Below are 20,853 nucleotides of genomic sequence, written 5' to 3' on the forward strand. Positions count from 1 at the left end.
CTTAGTTTGTGACTGCTATCCACTTGATCAGAAGCTGAGTCTTGATTATTGAAAAGATCGCCCTTACGATAAGTACAAAAGATTACATCGGTTCCACGTACATGCTATTCACGACAACTACGATACACGCATATCGATTGAAAGTCTATCGATCAAGGGCCTATATCTCGTTATGTTAAGTCCATTGACATTAACTTCATGTAATATATGGAAATTAAATAAAAGTTTCCATTGATTGATCAAAAAAAAGTCCAATTTTTCCACCCTTGGACGGAAAGGTGTTCCATATTCTTTTCCTCTCTTGTATAATACCGTCCTTGAAAAATAGGATGGTATTCATACGATCAACCACTACTTACATGTATTTCTCCTGACAATTTTTTTTTGAGAGTATTTCTCCTGACAAGGCACTATACTAACTTAAAAAGATACTTTTCAATAAAGATCCATAAATCTCAAAAAAAAAAATGGACGGAAAGGTGTATCAACACCATATCAGGCCCCCTAAACACTCAGGTGCTGAGCCCCAGGAACCTCGTACTTGGCGACCTACCAGAAGCCCCAAGGACAGTAAGACACGCGGCTCAAATCATCTTCGATTCGATGTTATGGCAAATCCATCGGGACCGAATCGCCTACCATTTCGAATGCACTCGAGCATCACCCGAGACAATCATCCTCCGTGCCAAAATGGACATCGAGGAGGCTATCGGAGGTGAACTGATAAAGGCACGAAAAAGACGAGAGGTAGAGTTATTCCGAAGAAGGTGGTGCAGTCAGGGAGCGGTAATAGAAAGTTCGGATAGAGCAAGACTAAAACAGGAGTGACGAAGCAACCCTTCCTCTCCCCCTATCCGCTCTTTACCTTCTCTCCTCCTCTTTACTTCATATCTCTCACCAAATACCCGTTCACTATATACAACTATTCTACCCTTTATTCCCTTGCTCCACGTTTATCACCTTCTCTATGTTCTTACCCCCTTGCGTTTCTTTGCTTTCTTCTCTTCCCTCCTTTTTGGGCTAACATAAATTGTCAAAATCCAAGTTCCACCTTGCCACCTAACTATATCCCCACCCCTTTATTCCCCCCTTTCATCTTTTATTGTAATCATTAAACTCTTATAAGCTACGGAAACTAATAAAAGTCTCCGTTGATTGATCAAAAAAAAGTCCAATTTTTCCGCCCTTTATTCACTTACTCCGTCCTCTTGGACAACGAAAAAGCATATGATCCCATAGATCGAGAATGGCTAATCCACTGCCTACAAGCGTTCGGTTTTGGTGAGAAATTCACCAGATTGATAAAGTCTATCTACACGAATAACCAAGCATCGCTCATCCTCAACAATCACTTAACAACTCCATTCCCAGTTAATCAAGGGGTAAGACAAGGGGATCCTCTTTCTCCACTTCTATACAATATAGTCATAGAGCCACTCCTAATCAAACTAAGGAGCGTGATCAGCGGAATAAAGATACCCAACATTCCGAGTATTGTAACAACTGCCTTTGCGAATGATATCACGGTGGCAGTAGCTGATCAACGAGACGCCGACACACTGTTCGAGGTAATAGACAGATTTCAGCGAGCTTTCAACTCCAAGGTCAATCGCCAGAAATCGGAAGCAGTCCCCTTAAGCCAACACACAAGACTGCACTTACAACTACCATGCCGTTATATACAGGAAGAGGGATCCTTCACTCTGCTGGGAATGCCCTTTAACACAAAGGTCATCTTCCCGAGGGAAAGCTACTTCGAAGAATTGAGAGCCAAGTTACAAAAGACCGTCGAATCATGGAAAACGAAATCACTATCACTGATAAGAAAAGTCCATCTTGTAAACTCCCGCCTGCTCTCTAAACTATGGTACATATCTCAACTTATACCTCCTCCACCAAAATTCCTAAAGTGCGTGAACAATATCATAAGGAGCTTTATCTGGGGAGGAAGGCGCCCACAGATATCTATGGAAATCCTCTAACAACCATCAGGACAAGCCCTGGGGCTCATTAACCCGAAGTATCAAACCGACGCGATACTGGCCACGTGGTTTCAAAGAATGGCTACAGCAATGTCTACGGGAATCCGCCCAATTTAGGTGCAACTCACCATACACATATTCGAAAAGTTCTACGCTCCAGCTGGAATGAGAGTGGGTATCCTGGCAACGCAGTACACACAACGCAAGCTCATCCGAACAGATGGTATATGGCCTCACCTACTGAGAGTATGGAGAAGTTTGGACGGCATATTAGATCTCACCCAGAAATTCAACATCGAAGAAACGCTCTCTCTTCCCATAAACAACAACTCTTACTTCACAATGGGCGGATGTCCATTAAAATCGAAAGGCGAAAGTGTAGGACTGGTCAAACTAGGTGACTTCTTTAAACTCAACCGAAGGACTAATACATACAAACCGATGGTAGAACCATAAGTCCATGAATACGTGGCGAGAAATTCCGATCAATATTCCAGCCGATTTAGAGACAGCTACATAGTTCTTCAGTGGCACTGGAGGAAACGAGAGATCCAATTGACCCCACAACTGGCTGATGCCCTGCTACAAGGTATACCACAGATTGAAGGACCACGCACGTTCCCGCTGGGTAAATGTGTGCTAGCTGGCACAAAGATCAAAAACTTCCGTACAAAAATCGAAAAATAAAGTAAATAAGGTAAAGCTAAGGATAAATAAACGACATCGTAAAAAATCTCGGATCTCTACAAGATAAAGATGTAAGCATATGGAAAGAATCAAAAATGCAATAATATTAAGAATGTAGCAAATGAAATATATTTCAATTTATCATAACTCGCGAATATTGCACGTTATACTTGAATCCCTAATGCAGCTGTGTATCTAGATGACATACATGCACATCAAAATAAAAATAAACACCCATATACCTCAGATAAACACCCCAGATACTACAAGACAATAAACTATGCTAAACCAGGTAATCGCTATAATATATCGAATTCCTTAAAAAAAAGTGTTAGGTATATTATCTCTTTTGTTCATTCATTCATTCATAACATATAGTGCTATGAATACAATAAAAACAAGCGACTAAAATTATAGGTGATGATATAAACAATGCTTGTGATAAACTCATGTTATGAGAGGCCAGTACGGTACTAGAGAAAATACCTCATCGCTCTGTCACCTATCTCTTCATCTAATAATTTGTCTGAGAAAACTGGATTACTTGGAACCTAAACATGTTTATGTTTGAGCTATAAAACTCTTAGTAAATCGCGTGATATCCGAACGAGCTTGGTATCAAGTTTATTACCTCATATTTGAAAGCTTTTGTAATGTATGAAAGTGAGGTATATCTCCTAATTTATATGCCTGCGAGCTCAGTTTCTATTGGTATGATGATGGGGGATCGTATTTCCACATAAATTAGTGGTATGCTGAAAAAGTTAGATAGGGTGATAGGCGTTACTTGTATCCAAAACAAATTATGCTCAAGAATTTCCCAAGTTAAAAATTCTTTTAGCTTCTTAGCCAGCCTAATAATACAGCGAAAAACCATTCATTCGATCGTTCATATTATTTAGAATTAAGCCTTCCTAAACTTAAAATATCATTTTGATAATTGACAGAATATCGCCAGTCCCTTCCAGTCAAAGAAAAATATGTATATCAACAACCTTATACACAATCAGAAAAAAAAAGTATTATGTAGGCAGAACTCATGGCGAGACATTGCCAGACATATTTTCCTTGCGGGCTGCCGTCAATGCGGAGCACTGCTCACGATGCAACATCTTCCAATGCTGCTTCTGGCAGTCACGCGAGCAATAAACTGCGGCTTTGCAGCTTGAGCAAACCAGTAATGGCTTATCCTGGTCGTCTTTGCGTTTGGTGGCGGAGCACTGCATGCACCCGCTGGGCTGCTGCGGTTGTTGAGGGTTGTTTAGCTCATTCTTACGTTTTGCGGCCTGCAGTGCATTAAAACGTTTGAAAAGGTCATGGAGGTACGAATCTGAATCGGGTAGCGGCTCGCCAGTGGGGTGCTCTCCAAAATTCTCCAGGGCCGCGCGGCGGATCTCATTTGAATCAGGGCGGCGACCGTATAAATGCTCATAACGCTCTTCAGCCTTTTTTGCACGATCGAAATAGTCGTACGCGAGGCGATCGGTAATACGCTTCGTACCCCCCCGTTGCTTGCTTTGCTTTTTCTGCTGCTCTTGTTCTTTATTATACAGAAGGTTGGATAGTGCATAGAGGGAGGTCGAGTAGTTTTTCGCATCAGGATGAGCTTGATCGACATATGTCTTCAAGCATCGAATTGCCTCGAATCGATCGGAAAGCGCCTGCTGCACTGTTCCCAATAGGAATAGTGCATCCGTGTAGTTGGGATTATACTGTAGAGTCTGCTTGAGATCGCGCACAGCGCGACGTTGTTCTCCCATTTGCACGTAGCATAGCGCGCGGAGGTAGTGAAGACGGGGAAGATCACTCGGGTAATCTTTGGAAAAGTGGTCAATGGCAATAGTCAAAGTATTAACGCAGTGATGATACTGGCGACCTGTAAGCAGAATCCAAGCACTGAAGAGAATGGATTCACGAGTGAATTCCAGGTTTTCACTCTCGCTTATAGCCTCAACTTTGTTGTTGTCGGCCTCCGTCTTCTTGGATTCGTCCTCGCTAGACAAAGCTTTCTCGTATTGTTGTCCCAGACAAATTACTCGCTCTGTCAATGATACGGCTTTCTCGTGCTTCAGCCACGCATTGACTATCAATTCTGTTGCTTCCACGATTTTCGCTTTATTCTCGTCAAGTACCTTCCGCTCTAAATCCGAGGGAACATCGGCCACAATTTTTAGAGCACGTTCGAAGTGCTCCTTGGCTTCGAAATAGGCCGCGACATCTGGATCAGTTGTCTCATCTCGGCGATTACGCTCGACGAGAGCTTCGTAGTCGCTGCGGCGTTGCGCCGTTTGTTGAAGAGCCTTTGCGAATTCTTGCGTGGCAAGTGTCTGATCTTTAGGAATGTCGCGCTCCATTTGCTCGACGAATTCCTGGACCGCCTTTTCCTTAGAATTGACAGGAACAACCATTTTGGGCAAAATGTGTTGGAAATCGAATAGTAATGTAGAAAAACAGAAGCGACACGTAAATTCTACAAGAGGAGAGTTCTTATAAATATCGTCTCTCTATTGAGTGTAAAAGACAGAGAGAATAGTGCTAAAAGAAGGGATACAAAAACAGAAGATGTTTGCAAGTTGAAATGTGCCTCCTTGTGTTAGCCAACCAGCAAAGCAAAAAAGGATGAACTTGAGCAAGAGTAAAATGAAAAGGGGAGCAAAGGGAAGTGATAATTCACAAAAAGAGTTATACTCAGATCAAAAAATACCTTTCTCACCAACCAATCCATGCGATCCACGGCTAACCTACCCTCAACCAGCCCAGACTGTTTCCCCCACCCCCTCGTCTCCCTTTTGTTTACACAACCACACTTTAAAAAAACTGTATTCTCTTATCCGATCACCCCTGCAACCCACATAAATTAATACAATGTCTTTTCAATCTGACGATCGAAACTCCCAATATAGCTACTCAACCGCCAGCAATGACTACAGCTCTGAGAATACTGTGCAGGATTTCTTGGGTGGTGCTACTTTCGACCCGTCAAAGCTGCATCCCATGGCAAATCTCGGTGGCATTGATTACCTGAACCTCGATGATCAGTATGGCGGACGTCCTTCCGGTGCAGGGCATAGTGCACTACCCAGCAGAGGCTGGACAGACGATCTGTGCTACGGGACTGGAACCACCTATTTGATTGGTAAAATCTTTGAACGTCTTGTGATTTTCCTTGTCTAACCAAAATTTTCGCGCTTCCACTTTCAATTTCTAGGTTTATCTTCAGGGGGTATTTGGGGCTTTACCGAAGGTATTCGCAAGGCATCCCTTCCTAGCAACAATTTCCGAATTCGCCTGAATGCAGTGCTAAATTCCATGACGAAGCGAGGACCATTTGTTGGCAATTCAGTGGGAGTGCTTGCTATGATGTACAATGGGATCAACAGTATGATCGGGGCATCGCGGGGGAAACATGATATGGCGAATAGTGTTGCTGCTGGGGCACTGAGCGGTATTATCTTCCGAAGCACTGCTGGTGTTCGCGCTGCTGGGACTGCTGGTGCTGTGTGTGCGACTGTTGCTGGAGTATGGAGTGCTGGTAAAAAGTATATTCTGTGAGATGTTTATATGTAGAGGTTTTTCTTTCCTTTTTTCACATCCGCAAAAGTAATATCTATTATATAAACCACTCCCTGTTCTGTAATATATATCATCTTCCTTTTTTTTTGTCTACTTTTTATTTTTTTTTTTATTGTGATGTGATTAGACTTTATAAAAAATACAGAAAGTATCGTACAATTGATTTTGCTAGTATCTTTAGTAGGTTGCTCATAATCACCGAGATAGGGTGTCTGGAATCTTATGTCAGCTCCACAGAAAACTTACCAATCAGCCCTTTGCATTCTAATTCCTACCCAGTTCCATCCTTCGATCCAACGTGTGCGGCAGGAACATGATCGCCATTTCCAACGATGGATGCCCCATATTAACGTGTATTAATCTCATCGAGCTCTGTCTCTAAATCAAACAAAAAATTCATTCATTTAAATATTTCGACACTTTATAGGATCTACCCTTTTCTCCCAGAATCAGCTTTCGAGGAAAATCTCCCTACCCTTTCTAGCCTTCTCAACGATATCGCACCTTTCCATATCCGCCTTACAACACTTGGCAAATTCACACATTCCAAGTCTGAAACCGTCTTTCTTCGTCCAGATACAACTCCCTTACGCTCCCTTGAGGCACTTGAATCTAGGCTTGTTGCTCTATTTCCACACCTAGGCGAACAGAGACAGTTTGGTGAATACACACCCCATTTATCACTTGGTCAGATTTTGAAAAAAGGGCGGAGAAGTAAGCCTGACGAAAGTTGGGTAGAGGACACAAGAAGAGAGTTTAGTGAGAACCCGGTTGAGTTCTATGTAGACGAAGTTGCACTTATCTCACGAAGAGGGTTCCATGACCCTTTTGATATACGATTCCGTGTTGCGCTCGGCAAACAAAATATCTAAAAGAAAACCAGCGTCCTTCTTGGGGCCGTGTATTCGCAAACAAATAAATAAAAAAAAACGCTACGAAACAGAGAGTAACAAAAGTAGATAAGAATACAATTGCAAGAGGTATGGCGGGATTAAGGAAGAAGGGGGTGCCAATAGCACAAGCGCGAAATAGAATATTCACGCTATCACGAAACAACGTCAAATAAGAAAATGGTATAGCAAGGATGCAGGGGAGCCTAAATAAATAATTATCCTTATTTTTATAAAAGTATATAAAAAGCGGAAGTAAAGAGCAGAGAAATGTAAAAAACGTAAGAGCCGGAGAGTTTGGTTTCCCAGCTATATGCCCATACCAAAACCACGACTGTGCACCGCGGCCGATATTCTGTATTGTGGTGTCGCTGCTCCTCTACTTCCATTTAAAAATCCTTCTACTGTTTTTCCTTCCTCGGCAAAGCGGTGCTTGGGAAGCAGATAATAGGGAGGAACCGAGCCGTTTTGCGAGGGTGAAGACGACGGAGGAGCAGTCGTGGACCGAGGCTTCTCCTTCACATCTATGCCATTTGCATTTAATTTTTCTTTCAACAGCTCTTTCTCTCGCTCTTTGCTTTTGGACCAAGTAGCGCTTCGTCCGAACCATCGCTTTTCCTTCTCTATCGATGTGGTTGGCAAGGAAGTCGACAAACCTTCCGCCCCAGGCGGATAATTTTCATCTGCCTCATTATCCTTTTTTTCCTTTTTCTTTCTCCGTAAAAACCAAACGCCCTTGCGTACCTGTTTCTCTCGCTCCTTCTCTTCTTTCTCACGCATTCGTCTCTCCATTTCTCGTTCACGTTCAGCCTCTCGCTCTTTAGTCTCGTCATCAAAATCAACCGTTTTCTTTGGTTTTGATTTGATTGGTGCACCACTTTCGCTTCCTAGCTCTGAGCTACTCTGACTAGAAAGAAATGTGGAGGACGTAGTCAAAGAGGATGAGCCTGAAGCTTGTCGTGAATGGTCTGATGTATCATCAGATACAACTCCCTTAGGTTCGATTATATACTCATTGGTTTCTGATACAGGGATGGAGAATGAGTTCGGCAAATTCAAGCCCGAGGAAACAAGAGTTGACGTAGAAGCATCACTGTATGTCTGTTGAGTGCCTGAAGGACTCATATCCAAATCTTTGGCTTGATAAAAGAGAAGATACCCTGAGCCCGCTGCAGCACGATCTCCAAAGAATTTTGGAATATCAGATTCGTCGAGGGTCTTTTAAAAACCAAGCAAGTGGATTAAATCAAATTAAATCAAATTTCTAGCCGAATGCTATATCTTACCTCAACTACATCGTCATCAAAAATGAGCCATTGCCCCATGCTTTTAATAATAGTGACGTAATGGCCATGGTTGGGGCCACTTCCAATGTGCACTACGATTGCAAAAAGCTCGTACAATCGATCTGAATCTTCGGAATCGTCGCTCTAAAATAAAGAAGTAAGTAATCAATAAAACGTCATTTCTCAGACCTTATTCATGCTTAATAAAACCAATCTTACAGTATTAAATAAACGCAGTTCTAGGGGAAACACCACTCGATAAAAGAGTTTCACATATCTTTGAACAGTCTCTTCATATTTAAACCGCTTTAAATGAAGCGCTAGCACCTGGGGTAATTTCTTAATCCGCATGCGCTTTTCCGCTTCCTGTAACCCTCCACATACTTCGCACAAAAATTTATTTTTGTGGCATAGCATTTCGCTCGCCGAGAACTGGCGTAGACATGAGGTGACGCTGGTATTCTGATCAATATCAATGGACATATCAAGGAAGGATTCGTCGCGCGATGTAACGTTTTCACAGGTGAGGCACTTTATCTCATTGGTTAAAGTGCCTGAGAATAGATTGTGAATCCAGGTTGGACCAGTGGGGGTGTTGGTGATTCCAAATTGTATTCCAGAGTTATTGTCCTTCGAGGAATCCTTGGCCTCATCGATACTGCCGTTTTGCTCATCAGCCAAAGAAGAGCCTGCGTTTTGAAGTGTATGCAAATTTCGAGAATTTGGTTGTTCTTTTGTTAGATTCTTCTCGAAAATCTCAATCTCCTCGGCAATTGCGTTCAGAATAAACATAAGAAATTCATGAGCATCTTGATGGGCATTAGTACTAAAAAGTTCTAAATAAATTAATAAATATATATAAGTTAAATGTATCATTTATGCGGGCGAAAACCTATGTACACTAGTACCATTTTCTCTTCGTAACGTTGCAATAAAAGCCTCTGGAGCCACAGTGCCAGTCCATTTTGACTGAGATTCAATCTCTCGGTAGAGATCTCTCAAAGCGACAAACATTCCTTGTCTCATTCCATCAACATTCAATGCCGGTTTCATCTCTGAGTTCAATCCCGATTCCATTTCTTTTTCATTGTTATTGTTTATCTCGAAGACAGGTTGTAACGAATTAATGCGATTATTTACACCCGCATCAGAAGATGATTGTAAGCTAGTGGTAGGAGTGGGGCTAGATTGAACGGGGGTAACATCATTCGAGAGAAGCGATGGGCTTGGATAAGAGAGCACATATACGCGGAAGGGTTTGCAAAAGTACAGAGCCTGAAGAATGGAATTGCAATAGCAGGTATTTCCAAACTAATAATAATTGGTTTTTTAGTATTAAGAAATGAAATTTAAGAGGTAATTGATCCAAGCACATTTTCGAGGCCAAAATACTTATCCCCCACGCTATGCATGTCCTTTGCTTCGGTAGATTTTGAATTGGATCCCTTAATCAGACCAAAAGTGTTAATATATAACTCGTATTTTTTTTTTCAAAATAACCGCTGAGGCGGCCAGATCAAAAAGATTCAAATAAGCTTTCAATATAACGTCATGAAAAGCAGCTCACCGATTTCATCCATTTACTTAATGACATCGAGTGCTAATTACGTGATTTCTTTCTAATAGCTAGTTATAACACGGGGAAATGGTGGACCGGCCAAGAATTCTCGAAGCAGAGACACAGGGGAAAAATATCGGCCCTAGTAGCGTGGGGAAAGTTAGCACTGTGTTACATTCGGGATTTACTTTGACCATCTTAGTTCTTTTATTTTCATATTTATGAAGAATTCAAATAGTATGAGAAGCAGAGACAAATAAAAAAAAAAGGAAGCATGCCCCCTTACCAATGAAAAACTAATGAATTAAATGCAGATGATACTCGGCAACCATGGAGGAGTAGATGGGTGAATGAAGGTATTAAATAATTAAGGATAGAAAGAAAAAGAAATAAAGTCTCTCGAATGAACATGTGTAAGGAAGTCAAATGGTATAGTAATAACTCAGGCAACAAGAAAAAAACAAACAAATCAAACGTGTGAGGAACTACAAAAATTGCCAGTGGAACTCTATGCAACATATGTACTTTTTGATGGCATTTTAAATAAGAAAGACACAATACGCCCCAATCGATTCGAATTCCTTTTCATCTTTCCAAGGTCCTCTCCCCGCAATCGCCAGAGAGCTCTCTTATCCCCATGTTCAGCGGCCAATCTATAAAATTTCTGCGCGGCTTCCTCATCAGGTTGGACGCCAATTCCCTTTTCATTAAAGTACCCGAGCGTATATTCGGCCTTTGCCAGTCCTTTATCGGCAGCTTGGCGTGCCCAAGCATAAGCCGCTTGGTCCGATTGCTCCAGCACTCCTTCTAACCCAACGAGATACCATGCAGTAAGTGCGAAACAAGCTTCAGGGTGACCCCTCTGAGCGGCGAAAAAATAATATTGAAGACATAATTCTGGATCGTGTTCTGCACCACACAAAGCAAATTCATAGCATTCACCAAGACGAAAAGCTGAAGAAGCATGATTCAGCTCTTCCACAGCCTGGGCGTAGAGCTCGAGAGCATACTCGTTATCCGGGTACAGTTCATCGTCCACACCACTCTCAAGTGCCTGTGCTAGTTCAAAGAGTGCATCAGGATGCTCTTCAGTTGCATACTCTGCAGCATGCTTTAACCATTTGATTCCATCGCGTGTATTCCTCTTTCGCCCCAACTCCCCATGCAACTCAGCCATTGCAACTCGATATAAGGCGCCCGGGTGGTTGTTTATTGCAGCTTTTTTGTAAAATTGGAGTGCCTTCCCTGCATCACGTCTCGTCCCCAACCCATATTCATAACAGCGAGCGGCCATAAAGGAGGCTTCAACATGACCATGTTTAGCTGCTTGAACATAGAGGACGAAAGCTTTCTCCATCTCGGGGCGTCCAGACTTAAAGATTCCCATGGTGTAACTCTCAGCAAGGTAGAACTGTGCATCTGCATAGCCACGGTACGACAGATTCTTCAAAAACTTTAGAGCCTCGTGTAAGTAACCTCTGCGAACAGTTTCGTCGGGCTCCTGCTGCGATACTTCCACTAAAAAAACCGCAAAATCGAATTGCAAAGAGGGGCTTGAGGATGAACGCGCCGCATTCCTTCTGTACATTGCCAGAGTATCACTAGCGGGAAGGAGGGAGGCGCGGGAGCCCGGTTTGAGGTGGGAATTGCTAAGCAAGGGTTGAAATTGCCGAGGGAATAAATGGTCACTCACACCTGAGGTGGATGAAGCAGAGCTTTCAAGAGCAAAACTCATGTCTAATGTGGGTGGGTCTTGCTCCACCGGCCATGAGTTGGTCGACGCCATCAATGAGGCAGAGTAAGAATTAGAAGAGGAAGAAGAGGAGGAGGAAGAGGAGAAAGGCTTGTGGCATGGAGTAACATTAGGGCGTAGCCGATTCGAATAGGGAGGCCACGATTCCTTCTCCATGGTGGGTTCGTCTGGGGAATGAATGAAGACTGTTTTGTTTGTAAGTAGCTCGGAAGTAGCCATTAAGAAAAACTCTTAAGGTCTATTCTGTATGGTTTATCGTTCTAAAAACAAAAGAGCACACGAAAGAAATATAAGGTAGGGGTAGTATTTATTCGTATTACTGGGGGGTAACAAGAGATCTGGCAAAATGCGTTTAAGAAGACTTTGATAAAAGAGAAGCACGAAAAGAGAAGGGGTCTCCGCATATTGGCGCATATCGAAAAAAAAATCGCGAGAAACATTCGAAGGACCCTTTGCATTTTACATCATCTATCAGATTCCTTCAGAATTGTTCTGCAACCTGGGGAATAGATTATTCGTCTATAGAATTTTTCATTCGGGCTATCTACAAGAATATAATATACAAACCAATGAGAAACTCCTTTAATTTAACATTACAAATTCAAACTCTGTGCAAGGATGAGTCCACACAATTGAGCCACACTATTTACCTAATGGGGGCAGGAAGCATCATTATAAAAGACGAGGCTAGCGAAATAGGTCTTTATTCATTTAGAAACAGATTATTTCCCTCCCCACTCTTCAAATAACTATCTAGTATACTCTATAGCCTTCGTTAAAATGGCTCAAAACTATCTGCTTTTTATGGCTAAATACCATGCATGGGCTTACGAAAGCCTTTTCGAGAAAATTAAGGGTATATTAACCCCCCTGGAGATTTTATCTGAATACCCTTTTTAGTATTCTTATACTTTTGCTTATAGATATGCCTGATGATATTTACTTCGCTGATGCCGGGCTTGTATTCCGTTCGATACATGGAACTCTTTGTCATTTGTATGCTGGTGACCAATTTTGGTGAGTGAGTATATTTTTAGTGTCTCTAAACCGCAAAATCTTATTAGACTATTGGGGACAGGATGACTTTGCTAATGAATGAAGAGGTTGACGAAGAAATAAAGAATAAAAACCAATCCCACTGGATGCGTGAGGATATATATGCAAAACCAGGAGATGCCCAATCCCATTGGGAGGAAATCATTCCCGATCGTAAGGAACTCGAGAAAGCTTTGATCCAGCAGGTATTTGATTAGATCACACTCCACTCTCATTCTTCCACTAAATTCTTGTATTTGTGACAAATTAGTCCAAAAAATTCAAGGATTTTCTTGAAGCTAATCCTCAGTATACAAAAATTGGCGCGGACAATACCCCCGCTTTTACGTTGCAAATAGGATTCTATCCAGGAGACCTCGAGAATCATTTAGCGTTCCTCCATGTGTTCAATCATCGTACCCATCACGTTGGGCAGATAACGGCGGCTGCTTCACGCTTGTGGAAACCATTGGACCACTTGGATCTACTTGATTATATGTTCGTGGACATGAAAAACTCAGAATAACTGCATGGATCATCTATATGATACCGTAATCGTATTTATAAATAAAGATTTTTATTCTATTTGATTCTTCCTTGCTCTCGAAGCTCTTGCTCTTCCTTGCTGCTTAAACTCCAAAATTGCTTTCGCTTCTCCGTCAGCCAGTTTCTTATCTATATGGTTATTAAGGAGGTTTAAAATTGGCTTTGGAAAGATAAATAATAATTTGGTGCTTACAGGCATGAAGCAATGATTCTCACCAAAATCTGCATAAAACACAATATATGTTGTCGCCACTTGAAGATATTGAAGTAGAATAAAAATGAATATATTTTTTTTGATGCAATATGATTAAAATAATAGATAAATTTACCAAGACTAAGCGCGAATGAACCGACGTGGAGCCTTCTTGCACCTAGACTAGGTTGAAGTGAAGCGGGCGAGAGTATACGTCTTTGGAATTTTTGCTGCTGATGGGGAGAAACTTTACGCTGTGGATGATCATTTGTCATTATCGAACAGAAAAGCTGTGGAGAGCAGATATTTACTGCAAAGTGACTTGCAATTGTAATATTTGAAACAATTGAATTTAATTCACGGTCAAATGGGAATAAAATAGCTAAAAATTTGAAAAAAGTCGGTGATAATGTAGTAAAAAAAAATCAAAGCTTTCAAGTAGTTGCAGTTGCTCAAAAATATTATTGAGCTACTCTAGATCTACTCATCATCACTTGGCGCATCATCGCTATCATCGTCATCGTCATCCTCTGCAACCAAATCTCGAGAATCCTTGGGGAGGGAAGAAAAAGATCAGAAAATTAAATGATTGTAGGCAGGGGTTTTATACTTCAATTCTACTTACAACTAGTGATGCCATTTTGGCTTTGCGAATCAATTTTCGAACTTCCTCATCTTCTGCAACATTTTCGGCAGATTGTCGATTTCGATTTAGAATATTGAGATCTGCACCGGCATCAATAAGCATCTGGACTATTTCGTAAGCAACATCCGGGTCATCTGTAAAGGCAACAGCTTTATGGAGTGGAGTGTCTCCTTCGAGCCGATTTTGGATGTTAAGGTTGATGTTCTCCTGATCGAGAAGTATTTCCACGCAGGCTTGAGAACCAAATTGACAACTGAGAGAAAGTGAAAAATTAATGAGGGGAAAAATTTTGAGAAAATTTATATGGAAATGATTACTTACGCGTAATGAAGCGCAGTATTCCCAGCACCATCCTGAAAGTTTATATCATAGCTTCCTGGTTGTTGAAAGATGTCCTCTAGCATATCCTCTTGATCGTTGCGGCATGCAGAGAGGAGAAGTTCATCTATTAATGGTTTTTGGACAAAATTTAAAAGAAAATAAGCATCTTTTTCACATAATCACCAAAAGATAGATTTTGGAAGTATAGTTAAGTAATAAACTGAAGTCAAAACTTAACTGTTCGTAGCACCATCTTCAATATTGGAGTCTGACATTTCTTTTATATTTTTAAAAGAAATAAGATAAGAGTCACCTCAGGGGCGCTCGTCTATTTGTGACTGCTGAAACTCGACCAAAAATTAGGTACTCGAAAAATAATTTATAAAACTTTTTAAAGAAGTGTTAATAGAAAACTATTAATAGCATACTAATGAAACCTTAAGAAAAAAAAACTTTTAATTATGTAAAATAAGTATTGCCAAAAAAATCTCTCATGGCAGCATATTCTTGGAAAGAGGTCTGAAAGGATTTTCGGTTTGATTATGGAGATATCATAAAAAAGGCGCAGCCAAATTTTGGATTTTATCAAATTTCGCGTTTCCGAAAGAAAAAAGGTGCGAGATCTTTTCGAATCATTTAATCCACATCAATCAAAGCATGATGGCGAAGGTGTGTAATAGAAAAAAAAAAAATCTAAACTTGTTACCAACAATAAACTAATTAAGATGTTTTGACCATCTCATAGGTAACAGATGAGCAAATGGCCGGTAATAAATAATTGTGTTTGTGTTAGCAATTTGGTTTAAATTTATTCAATGCGCAACGCTATGCGTTATTTTTATTGCAGAATGGAAGGAGGCTTTCTCTCTATTTGACAAAAAGGGTAATGGTACCGTCTCAACAGATTTGTTGGGCGACCTCTTGCGCTCTGTTGGTCAGGATCCTACTCAGGCTGAGGTGAGCGATCTTGTTGAACAAGTTGGGGGCAAAGGTATTATTTAACCATGACATTTCGCGTTACCCTTCCTAATTTATTCAATTCTATCTTTTAAAAAAATGATACAATATTCAGGTGTTGATATTGACTTTGACACATTCCTCAAAGTATTGAACAGGCCTGATGGTTTTAAACCTGCGGGCACTGCTGACGAATTTATCCAAGGATTCCAAGTGTTCGATAAAGAAGGAAGTGGATATATCACAGCTGGAGAACTGCGATATGGTAAGACATACCTAATATTCTAATCTAGCTTTACAATACTTATTTTATTTTTAATAAACAGTTCTAACGAGCCTCGGCGAGAAATTGACAGACGAAGAGGTGGATGAGCTCTTGCATGGGGTTGAAGTCGACAAGGACGGCCGAATTAATTACGAAGATTTCGTGAACATGCTGCTGAGTTCGTGAAAATTTACCTCATAACCTTTGTTATTCATTGTCATTTTTGTCGAATAAATTTTTTTTTTCAAAGGACAGTCAGAACTTAACTATATATTCAATAATTTATGCACTTGACCTATATTATCTTCCAATAGTCATTGAATATATATACAGTAGACTGAACTAGGACGCAAGGATTGAATTTTATTATAAAGTCACAGGTCGTCTTCACTCTAACCCGAATACACATGAAAATCATAACTCTGGAGAGTTTTACTAGTACTAAGATTATTGTAATAGCTCGACAAATATAACTGAAACTTATAATTCTGCCGGTCCAACAATGGAATTAGAGTCATTGAATACGATGTTTATTTGCGAATGCTTAAGCATAAATGTAATAGATATGCAAGAAGAATGAACATCGCAATGAAGTATGTCACTTTATGGAGAAAGATGGGAAAAGGATGTAAAGGTATTTAAAATTTGTATGATATAGAAGCAAAACGCATGGTATAATAAGATAATGGGGATTGTCCGATTGCGTGTACTTTCTTATATAGAGATCAAATAAAAATAATTGTGGGAGATGTCAACCAAAAATGTTCAAGCCTTCACCATAATTCTATCGCTTTCCCAAACGCTCCCGTTTCTCTTGCCTCCCAGTAGCCTCCTTTGTAGTGCCAAGAGCCCTCGTCTTCGTTGTTGAATGGATCTTTCTTCAATTCAAACCATTGAGGCTCCCAAGTACGGCCCTCTTCTTCCATTCTTTGTCGAAGCATGCGCTGCTTCTGTTCTACTCTTAATTTTTCAGCATCGGCCTCCTGTACTTTACCAAATTCAAAAAGTCTCTGGTCAGGACGGTGGCGTGTATCTGTTCCAGGCAATTTACCGCTTAGTTCTGGGGTAATCTCATTCAGCTCCATCGCGAACTTTGTGAATCCATAATACCGTTCCACATCCGGGAGCGGGGTATGGGCCCGCCATATCTCAGTCCCATCACCACCTCCTGCCGAGCTCACTAGCACAATCCCTTCACTCCATTTTCCACTCAGTTCTCCCCATTTCTTCCCTGTGCGATCATAGAGCACTCCATCAACAGCGTCACGGTTCTGACCCCAAAAATCTGCTTCTCGGAATGTAAGCTCGCAGTATTCACCTGTTGCACGGTTCTCTACTCGCACAGTTCCAGTGTGTTCCAAATAGCGTGTTCCCGCTATGAGATTGCGCGTCCATGTGCTTGGTTTATTATAGGTGAAGTGGTCGCGGTATTTTGGAAGGAGGACGTTCACGACCCCTGATGGCTGTAGCTCCATGGACTTGCCCCAAAATTTGGATTTCAATTTCGAATCTTGAAAGAAAATAAAATTCGCGGATTCAGCATGACACTAATGAATGGGAAAGAGGTTATTCGTCTAATGGGGTACAAAACCAAAACTACACCAAGATATAATACTAACAGCCATGATAGGAGGTCGATGGCTCACTTTTTCTGATATATACCTGAACCCTTTATCCTCCCGCACACATTCGAAAGTTTCCCCGTGCATAGGATTAAATGGTTTCCGATAGGCTCTATACTTAGTGCTTGCGTACCCTGATACTGCAAACGCGGTCACTCTTGCGAGACGCTCCATGCTGTCCGTTAGGGCGGCAGCCGCATCAAGGAGCTCGCTATACTCAAGTTCCTCGCATAGTCGCTGTAGAGCATTCAGCGGTTCGTTAAGCGACACAGGCATTGCCACAGTGGAGAGGTCCTTCCCCACGTTTTTTCGAAGGATGGAAAGTAGTGAAACCTCTTCGCCACAGATTGGGTGGGGGAGTCTTTCACGCCGCTTGATTGGTGCAGGAGCAAAGAGTGTGGAAGCAAGGCTCGAACGATCCACAACTGGTGGCTCAGCAGGAACTACCGCACTGCCATTTTCATCAACGGAGGCAGAGTTTGTGGAAGCGATGTTTTGGTCACCAGGGATAGCACCCTCATCTTCGCTCTCGCTCTCATAATCTTCACGTGCATCGAAAAAGACCTCAGCGGATGCTGTGCTCAGCACAGATATGACAGAGGCAGCCGCCGCAGGGTTTGCCAATAGTCCAAAGAGGCCACCATTCCCAGCAAAACCACGCCGAAGTGCCATCTCAAGCTGTCGCCATCGTGAGAGCTCAATGCGCACGGACGCATGCATCGTAGCACTCGCGGCAACTAGTTCCGAATACATAGAGTAAATTTGCTCCGCAATGTCTGGGGCATGGGATGCTGCAGTGTCCATTAGAGGCCCCAGCCTTTTTAAAACGTCTTCGACGTTAGCCATCTGCGACTTTAACTCACGATCTCTTACCCTAGCAAATGGTAGCCATTGATTTCCGAGGAGGCTGTTTTTGCGCTCATCACCACCTACAAGGGCAGAGATTTCTTCTCCTCTCTGACAAGCGCGTAAGGCCTCTACCCAAGTCTCATAATCTTCGGCAGTATAGGCACGCATCTGATACACGATAGTTCCCGAATCAATGGTGATGGCATGTTCTTTGGGGGACTCACTAATACTACACAGTGAGACCTGAAGTGTCCCACGAACTACTCCGAGTGGTTGGAGCCGATAGGAGAGAACTCCGTGGTCTAGCTCGAACCAACGCTTTGCCCACCCCTGCATCATTTTGCGTTTTTTCTTTAGAAGCCAACCACTCAACTCCACTTTGCTGTTCTCTTTCGTTACAGGCTCTGGATAAATATTGGTTCGGTTAGTGTATTTTGTTAAAGGCTTTAAACAATAGCAATATTCACCTTCAGAGATATTTACATAAAATGTGAGTGTTTTTGTTGTGTTAATCGAAAAAGTATTATCTAAATACATGGCAGTGATTAGATAAAATGCTAGAGTACATGAGTGTAATTGGCGATGAAAGTCTGAGTTTACCAAAGCAGAGTACATAAGTTCCATCCTCATCAACCTCATATTGCCCCTTGATAGTGTTTACAGCGCTTTCATAATGAAGTATTGGTAATACTTCAACGAGGTCAGCATTTGCCAATTTAGCTGGTGCAATGCTTTTTTTTGGCCGACCTTGCTCCCGCTTTTCTTGCGATACACCATTGGCATCGTCTTCCTCAGTCGTGACAGAGTGATTGGCAGTGCTTGCAGCGGAGGAGTTGATATTGAGTGCTTGGAGCCCATTTATTATACGACTATTTCTGCGGGAAGTGGTGGAGGCAAGCGAATGCGAGGATGATTTGGGCGGGCCAAGTTTGTAGAGCCCAAAGGAAATATTCTTTCTCTTGGTGCTGAACCACCATTGCAGGGTGGAGCCCTGGAGAGCTTGGATATGATATTGAAATATGTCCCCAGGCAAAACTTCTACCTGTTGCATACTCGGTTTCTTCCGGTGATCGGCTTGATAAGAATGGTAAGGAAATGAGGGGGGAAAAAAGTAATGTTAAATATTTGTGTTGTTTTTAATGAAGTTGCTCATTTCCCCCAAAAAAACCACCGAAGGAAAATTGCCACTCATTTTTGTACGGGTCTGACTGGCAGCTGAGAAATGGGGATCTTAATACGGAAATATCAATCCCCCTGATAGAGCTACGGTTTGACTGGGCACCAAGATTCTGATGGGCAGCTAATTAAATTCTGAAATCTTTCTTGAATCCTTCAAGGTAATCTTGGACGCAAGTCTGCCCACAAGTATGCGCATGGCATAACCAAAGAACTTCTTTTTTGTTTTTCCTGAGCCTATTTTGGAATACAATCCTCCAGACCTCAGGTTACAAATCCCAGTATTTCCAAAGAATGCAAGGCCTGCTGTTGGGTTTTGACACATCAGTTATCCGACAATCTTTGGGCCGATTTTGGGAATAAGGATATTTCAGCCGTGCATGATACTTGTTACAAAAGCTCTCTCCATTAGCCCCACATTGAATCGATATGATTCTTGCCTATCCTATGGCATAAGACAAAGAGATTTAAATACACTGGTGAACTAATGCAAAAATGCCTATAAAAAGTACACATATTTACAAAGACAAACAAATAAAAACACAAATAAATAAAATTCATAACGCTCTCTCAGTATGTGGTGCATTATTCAATCCTTTTTGCACCATATTTCCACATCTATCTTCAAAATTACTCAGTGAAGATTCCAGCGTATTCTTTTTCCTGGTGTTCTGTATTTTTCTTCGCTCATCGCGCTCTTTCATCACCGACTCCATCCAGTCCCATTCGTCCTCAAGCACAAGAGTTCTATCTAACGCTGGCACTTTGAAATCAATAGAATTGGCATTTAGTCTTGGTTCAAGCCGTAATTCGAGTCGCAGAGCAGCACGTGGAAAGTAGCAGTTCTCAAGACGATATTTCCGTGGATGACTCGAACCAAGATTCAAGGCATCCATAGATGTTTGGAGGGAAGTTGATTTGAATTTTGGTGGCTGTACATACTCAGCGAGGTTGACCGTAACCCTACCGACTATTGAAGGCTTCTCCTTCTCAACCAATTGGTGTATTGTGAATATACAACGGCAGGGCAAGAGTTCACTGTTGTCACCCACAGCAAGCCGGATGTGTGTGTGTATTTTGGTGTCCCAGGTAGCGGTATAGTTGGTTAAGGGAACTCGAGACGTGCGTCCGTGGGTCTGGAGGTTTGTGTTGAGAAGTGCGGTGGAGCTGCCGCCCCCGACGAGCCGCCAGTCAACGAGGTATTTACCTTTAAGGAGGGGGAGACGTTCCAGGGCGATTATATTGATGAAGGCATCGCACTCGACACTGTGATGCCGGCGGAAGTGCTGGAATAGTTGGGAAAATTGTGGCATTACTCAACTTTCCTGTAAACAAAAAGTAGGTGTAAATTTATGCATTAATAAGGTGGAGTATATATATGACTGAAAGGTTTCTCCGACAAGCTGAAACCTTAAAGCCTTTTTTTTCCGGGTATGAAGTGGAATTTAGCGGTAGTATTTCTAAATTTCGAAATAAAGGTTGCCGTGCAGATTTTGATATATTAGACCCGGGGT

General features: G+C 41.8%; 11 protein-coding genes across 11 annotated transcripts; 5 read left to right on the top strand and 6 right to left on the bottom strand.

The window, feature by feature from the left end:
* Window positions 1-467: 467 nt before the first annotated feature.
* On the top strand, window positions 468-719 carry VTP21DRAFT_10558 (uncharacterized protein; the record flags this gene model as incomplete). Its single annotated transcript, XM_069389907.1, has 1 exon — window positions 468-719. One exon carries the CDS (start codon window positions 468-470, stop codon window positions 717-719), a length of 252 nt encoding a protein of 83 aa, XP_069253181.1.
* A 2,987-nt stretch (window positions 720-3,706) lies between these two features.
* VTP21DRAFT_10559 (uncharacterized protein) lies at window positions 3,707-5,077 on the bottom strand (the record flags this gene model as incomplete). Its single annotated transcript, XM_069389908.1, has 1 exon — window positions 3,707-5,077. One exon carries the CDS (start codon window positions 5,075-5,077, stop codon window positions 3,707-3,709), a length of 1,371 nt encoding a protein of 456 aa, XP_069253182.1.
* Window positions 5,078-5,534: 457 nt separating this feature from the next.
* Window positions 5,535-6,221, top strand: VTP21DRAFT_10560 (uncharacterized protein; the record flags this gene model as incomplete). Its single annotated transcript, XM_069389910.1, has 2 exons — window positions 5,535-5,805; window positions 5,878-6,221. The coding sequence occupies 2 exons, from the start codon at window positions 5,535-5,537 to the stop codon at window positions 6,219-6,221; spliced, it is 615 nt and encodes a 204-aa protein (XP_069253183.1).
* A 243-nt stretch (window positions 6,222-6,464) lies between these two features.
* On the top strand, window positions 6,465-7,114 carry VTP21DRAFT_10561 (uncharacterized protein; the record flags this gene model as incomplete). Its single annotated transcript, XM_069389911.1, has 2 exons — window positions 6,465-6,595; window positions 6,670-7,114. The coding sequence occupies 2 exons, from the start codon at window positions 6,465-6,467 to the stop codon at window positions 7,112-7,114; spliced, it is 576 nt and encodes a 191-aa protein (XP_069253184.1).
* Window positions 7,115-7,441: 327 nt separating this feature from the next.
* On the bottom strand, window positions 7,442-10,012 carry VTP21DRAFT_10562 (uncharacterized protein; the record flags this gene model as incomplete). The annotated part of the gene is made up of 6 exons (XM_069389912.1): window positions 7,442-8,350; window positions 8,419-8,562; window positions 8,638-9,254; window positions 9,327-9,729; window positions 9,792-9,863; window positions 9,986-10,012. 6 exons carry the CDS (start codon window positions 10,010-10,012, stop codon window positions 7,442-7,444), a joined length of 2,172 nt encoding a protein of 723 aa, XP_069253185.1.
* Window positions 10,013-10,484: 472 nt separating this feature from the next.
* Window positions 10,485-11,885, bottom strand: VTP21DRAFT_10563 (uncharacterized protein; the record flags this gene model as incomplete). The annotated part of the gene is made up of 1 exon (XM_069389913.1): window positions 10,485-11,885. The coding sequence occupies one exon, from the start codon at window positions 11,883-11,885 to the stop codon at window positions 10,485-10,487; it is 1,401 nt and encodes a 466-aa protein (XP_069253186.1).
* Window positions 11,886-12,509: 624 nt separating this feature from the next.
* Window positions 12,510-13,290, top strand: VTP21DRAFT_10564 (uncharacterized protein; the record flags this gene model as incomplete). The annotated part of the gene is made up of 4 exons (XM_069389914.1): window positions 12,510-12,585; window positions 12,653-12,746; window positions 12,808-12,970; window positions 13,036-13,290. The coding sequence occupies 4 exons, from the start codon at window positions 12,510-12,512 to the stop codon at window positions 13,288-13,290; spliced, it is 588 nt and encodes a 195-aa protein (XP_069253187.1).
* A 56-nt stretch (window positions 13,291-13,346) lies between these two features.
* VTP21DRAFT_10565 (uncharacterized protein) lies at window positions 13,347-13,778 on the bottom strand (the record flags this gene model as incomplete). The annotated part of the gene is made up of 3 exons (XM_069389915.1): window positions 13,347-13,439; window positions 13,504-13,562; window positions 13,640-13,778. The coding sequence occupies 3 exons, from the start codon at window positions 13,776-13,778 to the stop codon at window positions 13,347-13,349; spliced, it is 291 nt and encodes a 96-aa protein (XP_069253188.1).
* Window positions 13,779-13,983: 205 nt separating this feature from the next.
* Window positions 13,984-14,745, bottom strand: VTP21DRAFT_10566 (uncharacterized protein; the record flags this gene model as incomplete). Its single annotated transcript, XM_069389916.1, has 4 exons — window positions 13,984-14,055; window positions 14,129-14,402; window positions 14,471-14,594; window positions 14,709-14,745. The coding sequence occupies 4 exons, from the start codon at window positions 14,743-14,745 to the stop codon at window positions 13,984-13,986; spliced, it is 507 nt and encodes a 168-aa protein (XP_069253189.1).
* Window positions 14,746-15,127: 382 nt separating this feature from the next.
* VTP21DRAFT_10567 (uncharacterized protein) lies at window positions 15,128-15,878 on the top strand (the record flags this gene model as incomplete). The annotated part of the gene is made up of 5 exons (XM_069389917.1): window positions 15,128-15,139; window positions 15,216-15,237; window positions 15,318-15,461; window positions 15,543-15,692; window positions 15,754-15,878. 5 exons carry the CDS (start codon window positions 15,128-15,130, stop codon window positions 15,876-15,878), a joined length of 453 nt encoding a protein of 150 aa, XP_069253190.1.
* Window positions 15,879-16,465: 587 nt separating this feature from the next.
* Window positions 16,466-20,652, bottom strand: VTP21DRAFT_10568 (uncharacterized protein; the record flags this gene model as incomplete). The annotated part of the gene is made up of 5 exons (XM_069389918.1): window positions 16,466-17,239; window positions 17,312-18,567; window positions 18,631-18,690; window positions 18,764-19,237; window positions 19,974-20,652. 5 exons carry the CDS (start codon window positions 20,650-20,652, stop codon window positions 16,466-16,468), a joined length of 3,243 nt encoding a protein of 1,080 aa, XP_069253191.1.
* Between the last annotated feature and the right edge of the window lie 201 nt (window positions 20,653-20,853).

The sequence above is a fragment of the Calcarisporiella thermophila genome (assembly GCF_041956535.1).
Source record: "Calcarisporiella thermophila strain CBS 279.70 unplaced genomic scaffold VTP21scaffold_7, whole genome shotgun sequence".
Lineage (NCBI taxonomy): Eukaryota > Fungi > Calcarisporiellomycota > Calcarisporiellomycetes > Calcarisporiellales > Calcarisporiellaceae > Calcarisporiella > Calcarisporiella thermophila.